The 7,068-nt window shown below is 49.7% G+C and overlaps 1 protein-coding gene across 1 annotated transcript in view; it reads left to right on the top strand.

The window, feature by feature from the left end:
* Positions 1-7,068, top strand: part of ASB18 (ankyrin repeat and SOCS box containing 18) — an 11,867-nt gene continuing 4,799 nt past the window's right edge. The window contains exons 1-2 of the mRNA XM_009320843.1: positions 1-21; positions 448-827. Of these exons, the coding sequence (XP_009319118.1) occupies positions 1-21; positions 448-827 (401 nt within the window). The remainder of the gene's footprint in view (positions 22-447; positions 828-7,068) is intronic.

Here is a 7,068-nt window from a genome sequence, read left to right as displayed (position 1 = left end):
ATGGTCCCAGATGCTCCCCAGGTGCTGAGCATCTACTGATGGTCCCAGAGCTGCCGAGAAATGCAACGCCTTGCTCCAGCTGAGCCCAAACCCAATGCATCCCATGCCCAGCCCTGCATCACCCTCCCAACACGCTCCCACCCAGCTTGGGTGCCTTCAGGCCCAGTACAGTCCCAGCAAAGACAGTTTTTTTCCTCCCCTGGGTGCAGGTGGGGAATTCATGAGCTGCCTTTTAGCTCCTGCCAGCAAGGTCTTGCACACAGGGTCCCCTGTGCAGCTGGTTGCGGGCAGGGTATTGGTTTACCCAGCTCATGCCGTATGAAATCCTGCTCCTGGCTGTGCACACACCAGGGGAGTTTTGCTTCCCCTCTTGCCAACAGCGCTCAGAGCAGCCACCAGCTGTAACCAGGCTCTTTGAAACACCTAAAGCTGCCAGGGAGCTAAAAGAAAAATGGAAAAAGCAGTGTCTTGATCTGGTTTATTCGCAAGGCTGGTGCACAGGGGACAGGAACCCAGCCAGTCAGCCCCAGGCATCAGCCCCGCTCCCTCCTCCCCGCAGGGCTGTGGTCTCTGGAGTACAAGCGGGAGCTGACCACCCCGCTGTGCCTTGCCGCCCGCTGGGGTCACACCACCTGCCTGCGCCATCTCCTCCGCCGACGGGCTGACCCTGACCTGGCGCCAGGGGGGCACGGACCCCTGCACGAAGCCTGCCTGGGGGGGCACACCGACTGTGTCGAGCTGCTGCTGGAGCACAAGGCTGATCCCAACCTGCAGAGTGATGAGGGCCTGGCCCCGCTGCACCTCTGCACCACCCAAGACTCCCTGGGGTAAGGACAGGGTCCCCCATCAGCATCCCCCCGCCAATAACCTCATTCCTCATCCCCTGCATGCAGACCCCAGCACTTTTACCTCTGTGGGGTGCAAAAGAGATGCCATAGTCCCTGGCAAGGCTTCCCGCATGCTCCCACATCTCCCAGCTGCATCAGCTGCTGCAGCACACTCAGCATAGACAAAAAGGGACATTTCAGTGCCAAGCGCATTGCATGGCCCAGGTCTTCTTCCCATGGACAGGAGCAGTCCAGCCCAGCTCCATATGCTTTTCCTTCCTCCTCTTTTCTGATGATTTATCCTAAAATCGCTATATACCACATCCCAGGTCCAGCACACTTTCCCCCAGGAGATGCTCAGGATGAGTCCAGTCATGAGGCATATAGGTCACCCCAGCCTCCTGCGCTCCTCAGCCCATGCCAACCCCATCCGCAAGGGATGTCAGTGCTGATCACGGCATCTGCTCCTCCTAAAATCCCAGCCCCAGGGCCATAACAAAAGGATGGGGTCTGCAGGATGGGGAGTGATCCTCCACCTCCTCGCCCTGCGCAAGCCACGTATGGGTCCACCTTGGTTTACAGCTGGGACTAAGACTTGGCCACGTGCGTCCTCTCCCTTCTCACCTTGGATCAGCATCAGCATCACACAGATGAGCATAAACATTGGCATGAAAAATAAGCTTTTCGTGCGCACGTGCATGTCTCGGTAGGACTTTAAGTGTCTGAATCATTAGACCCAAGGAATAGGGATTTTTTTTTTTTTTTTTTAAATATAAAGAGCTCAGCCCCTTGATATTCTGATGAAACTGCTTAGGGCCGTGGCAAATTTCATCGCCTGCCAGCTTCAGTGAAAAGCCACCCCAGCTTCAATCCTCTCCCCTTTTAGGCAGGCAGTGAGCTTAACTAGAAGTACGTGGTGAAGGCAAGCTTCCCACTACGGATCCAACGTATCATGGGCCAGGTGCCCGGGAAAGAGCTCTGCAAAAGAAAAGCAGCCAGAGAGGAAAAGGTTTGCAGACGTAAATATCTTGAGCCTGGCTTATACACAAGAGTCTCTGCAAGATGGACAAAAATCAAGTATTAATCAAATTTTGGTTCGGCCAAAAATCTAGGGATTAATCGAGTGCATCCTTGGTGCGATGAGGGTTGGAAGGAGCAGGATGGGTAAGGGAGGATGCTACAAGCAGCCCTCATCATTAATAAGGAGCTGGTTTTAATTCCTTCACCCGAGCTCCCTTTTGACATTAAAGCCTTCAGTCTCCAAACCCCAATCCATCCTAAAAGCCCCAGTGGGGTATTTTAGGCTTCACTGACTTGCTTTCCCCCCATAGAGATGGGGCACATAAACCAACCTGGTGCATGGAGAGGACCCCATGGCCCACAGAGGTCCAGGTGTCCTGGTTTTGGCTAGGTGCTTCCCAGCTTGGTGGGGGGAGGGGGGCGGAATTAAAAATTAGCCACTGTCACCAATTTTCATGTTATTTCCCCCAGAAGGACAGAGGGGGATGGCAGATGAGCCAGCAAATGGCAACGCGGGGATCAGACAGACACAACGTGGAAACAGCTGAGTTATAAGCCCTTGAATATTGGGGGTTTATAATGGAAATGCTGAGAGACCCTTAACTACGCTACCTGGCGCTACGGGGGCTTCTACAATAACTAAGCCAACTCCCTTGAAAGATCAAAAATTAATAGACATTTCAGACAGGTTTTGAGGTTTCGACCACTGCTTTTCAATCGCAAAGACTTTGCTAAAGTTAGAGACTGAGGAGGTCAGGCTTTAGGTAACACAAACATTTCCTCTTTGATTAGGGGGAGACTACTTTACCTTGCCTTTTTTTTTTATTTTATTTTTTTTTTATTGAGTAGTAGATTTTAGGTCATCCTTAATTTTTTACTGACAATAAAGAGCAGGTCATTGACCTACATAGAGAGCTATTTTATTTTTCTCCCTCTCGATAACAATGGCCAGAACACCTATGTGCCGGGTTCTTCTGTATTCCCATATACTCGGCAATTCACCATGGGGGCAGGACTTAAAACCTTTGAGCCTCTCAGTGACTGGGATAAAAAAAAATTATCTGGGCTTCCTTCCAGCCATTTGAGCTTCAGAATCCATGAGATTTCAACAAAAAGGATATCAGAGCTTTAATCTAGGAGCTTTTTGAAGAGATGGAAAAAAAAAAAGTTCCAGTAAAGTTCAGTCTTACCTTCTTCACTTTAGGAGCTGTTCATGCCAACGTCGGCCTATTTAGTAGAGTTCCTCTCCTTGACCTCTTTTTTACAGCGGAGATAATTAACATGGTGGGGTAAGATGAGTCTCTAAATTCACTGCACTCTCTCCCTCACGCTCTCCCGTTTCCCTCTTAAAGCTGGGATGATTAAAGGAGTCTGCCTTTATTGGCACCCTGAAAAAAAATAAAATAAAAATAATTGAGGGGGAGAGGAAGAGTCTCAACTCTCCCAGTGGTGCCGGGGGGAAGAGCAGGCGTGGGGCAGTGGGAAGGCGCATCGCAGGGATGCAGGATGTAGCTCCCGCCTCCCGTTGTGGTACCCGCAGTAGAAGGGATGGTGAACGCTACCACATTTGTAGAGTCCTCTTTCAGATCTGCGAGTTGGAAAAAGCTCTCTGAAGATCCCAGGTTTCCCGTGCAACCAGGGAGAGCCTACCTGGAGAGGAATCCCCCAGGGCTTGCCTTCCCCAGCCTTCCACGTAGGGAAGAGGGCTTAGTCAAGCCAAAGGATGAGAAAAGATGTCACCCCTGCCTCTGTGCAACATGGGCTTATGGCTGAGTGATGCCCTTTCGTTCACTTCTTCAAGCTTTCTCTCCACCCTGGGAGTTGAAACCAGAGTTGTCTTCTGGCTCCCACCCTCCAGGACCAAGGGACGGGAGATAAACGGAGAGATGCGTCAATGCAGGAGGAGAGTCTGTGTCCAAGGGCTCTGTGCAAGAAATGATGGGGTAGGGAGCGAGTGCAAGAGCTGCCAGCTTGGGGAGGCAGGACAGGTTTTGCTTAGGGGATGTTAGATGAAGATAGCTCATCATGGGAGGAATTAGCAGAAAACAGGAGTAAAGCAGGAAGGCAGGTACCTAAAAAGGCAGTGCTATCAAGATAGCAAGGCTCCCAAATGCCAGGGAGATGGGCACTAACCTGCCATTGGTGGATCCAGCCCTGCGGCACCCTCCAGCTATCCCAGCATCGGCCTGGACACGCTGCCCTTTTGGCTGTGGGAAAGAAGCATTACTACAAATAAAAAAAAGACCACAGATTTTAATTGCCAGCATTTAGCATCATCTAGTGCTAAACTTCATCCTCTGCTCTGTTTAACATCAATAAAATACAAAACTCAGGGCATTTGGAGCCATCATTTCGGAAACTCGTCACCCCGCCGGGGAAGACCAGCTCCTTAATGAGTCCTGAGCAAGAAATAAAGAGCCCAAAAGCAGACACAGAGCACAACCCAAGGCCTGACCCTGCTCTTTGGAGAAGCTGCTCCCCAAGTTGGTGTGACAAAATGAGGGCTCATACAGATGAGTATCCACAGCTCACAAAGCTTTGGCAAAGAGACGGTGCAGAGAGCGATGCTCCTGGGCTGGTGTTCGCCCCGTGGCAACAGAGCGGTCCCCGCGCCAGCACAACCAGCCCTTGGCACCAGCGTTGCCATGGTTCACCAGTGGGCTTGCAGTGCCCGACAAGATTTTCATCTTTTAAAGAAAAACAGGCTTCCTTTCTCCTTCTTGTAGGAAATTAATAAGAATAATCCTTGCATTCAGAGCCAGGGTTGGGGAAGGCTGTTTTTCCAGGCGGGATCAATCCTGCAATAAATCATAGACAGATTGTGAGATGATCACTCGAATGCCATGAGAAACAACTAAGCAAAGGATGGGAAAGCCTCACTCCGGTCCCAGGGAGGGAGGAAAACCAAACAGGAGATTTTCCTTAAGAAAACTGAGGGCCTGAGTGGGCTTTTATGACAGGAATTTTCCTCCAGCCTCCGCTGCCCCAACCTCCTGCTCCTCCTGCTGGTTATTCATCGCATCCCATTTCAAGCTAAATCCAGCTTTCCCAGCCTGGGCATTTTTCATCCCAAACTGAGCAGCATCCCGCTGGGATGCAGGGAGCCGTTGCCAGTGGGAGCCATCCTGGCAGCGAGAGGGCAGGGGAGGGCGATGGGCACGTCCTGCCCAACGTTGCACCAACATCTGCCCCGACTCTATTGATGGGTAAAGAAGGAAAATAAACCCCAAATCGTTTTATCCCATTTATTTGAACCAGGACCCCAGCGCAAGGCAAACCTGCAGGCAAACTCAGCACAAGGCAAACATGAGTTATCACAAATTAGTGCGACTTTGACTTAATGAGTGACTTGCCCAAGCAAGGAGACATTTGGGTGTGTTACCCATCAACTGCAAACGTGTTAGGAAGGGTTTGGAAGTGAGTATTAACTAGCCAACATTAGGCATAGCTGTGTGTGAGGGTGGCTCTTTGAGGGTATCGCTGCCACCAGCGAGCTGCGCGGTCAGGTTGATGGTACCAAGCCGGATGGAAAACAAACTGGTTTGCTTTGCCACCCTGTGCCTGAATTTCTGTTGAACTAAATCCATGGCTTCTTGCAATATTCCCAGAAAATTGGAGAGGAGCCCTCAAAAAGCAGCAAGCGTTAGCTGAGCCCTATTTAATGGGATTTTAGTCTAATCGGATGGTGAACAACAGGGCACTAATAAAAAAAAAACAAGAAGCTAGAAATGCTGGCAAAGTGTTAGAGCGTATGAGTTCATCAGCAGAGATTAGAGGCTAAAATAAGAGCATATAACCAGCAAGCATGAATGGCATCTACCCGGCATGTGCTGATGCCCCATACATCCAAACAGAAGGCACGTGCTCCTCGCGGGGGCCCACCATTTCCATTAACCAGAGGAGATCACCCCTTATTTATAGCCCCTCACTAACATTCCCTCTTTGCCAAGGGAGGAGTATCCAGGGGGAAAATTCGATATAAACTGACTCGGGTTTCTTCCAACAAGTTAGCCATCGAACTTGATAATATATAAGAATAACCCTTCAGGAAAATAGCATCTGGGAAGGGTGGAATTTCCACCCTGGTATTTCTAGAAAGATATTTGTGATGGCTATCAGGAGACCAAGAGGAATTGAACTCCCTGTAATTGAACTCCCATCCCGCTCTCGGTAAGGCAAAACCCCGTGCACGGGCTGGAGGGGCTGGGCGCAGCTCTTGGCTTTGCCAGGTAACCCATGATGTACCACCCTTTACCTGGAAATTAAGGGCAGGGGAATATTCCTTCTGTCTTGCCTATGCAGATGTAAGTCTTCAGCCTGGGCACTCTCAATACACAGCACTTGACAAAATCAGCACAGTGTTTGTGCTCAGGGTCTCTAGGCACAGTTGCCTCCTTCCCACCTGGGAAGGAACAGAGATGCTTTAAGCATGATCTATTAAAAAAAAAAAAAAAAAAAGACGAAAAGGGATTTTTCTCATGGACTAGGCTGCTGCATGTTTTGCAACCAAGTCAGAATTTTTTTTTTTCCCCTCCATTTTTCCCTGCAGAACCATCCCTGGTGGTGCCAGAGCTAACCGTGACGTTAGGATTAAGCTAACCCCGAGAAGACCCGAGAGAGTCATTATAATTAGGGCTACAAATTCCCTGCTGTCAAGGACGGACAGGACCAGTAAACATGACCGAGTCATGGTGTGATTTGCTCCAGCAACAGACCATTTCCAACAAAGTTTTACTGACCAGCAGCAGACAGCAAGCACCAAAGAAAACCTTAGCGAGACAAGCCATTGCTTGAGAAAGGGATTCAGCATATTTTAGAGTAAAAAGGGAATTGTAAAGTAAGGATCTGAAGATTCTGAGGCTGGCACAACCCCACACTCAATCCAGTCACCCACAACTGCCTCCCCAGCAGACACAGTGGATGCCTCCGGTGAGGTCCAGTGAGGGCTGGGAGCATCTGGGAGCATTACACCTGCAAAGGCTGCAGAAACAGCCTGTCCCCACAGATCCTGCAGGATTTTTGCCTGGCAAAGCCAGGCTTGACACACACGGGAAAAGCAACCCAAGGAGGCATTTGCAGATCCTGCACTGCCAAGGACAGTGAATGTCTCACCAGCTCCTATCAAATCTTGGGGGATGTGATGCTACAGGTCCAGAAAGATTCAAGTAGATTTATTATTATTATTATTATTATTATTATTATTATTATTATTATTATTATT

The sequence above is a fragment of the Pygoscelis adeliae genome, unplaced genomic scaffold (genome assembly GCF_000699105.1).
Source record: "Pygoscelis adeliae isolate BGI_AS28 unplaced genomic scaffold, ASM69910v1 Scaffold63, whole genome shotgun sequence".
In the NCBI taxonomy this organism is placed as follows: domain Eukaryota; kingdom Metazoa; phylum Chordata; class Aves; order Sphenisciformes; family Spheniscidae; genus Pygoscelis; species Pygoscelis adeliae.
Note: the sequence above shows the minus strand (reverse complement) of the source record. Positions and strands in the feature narration are given on the sequence as shown.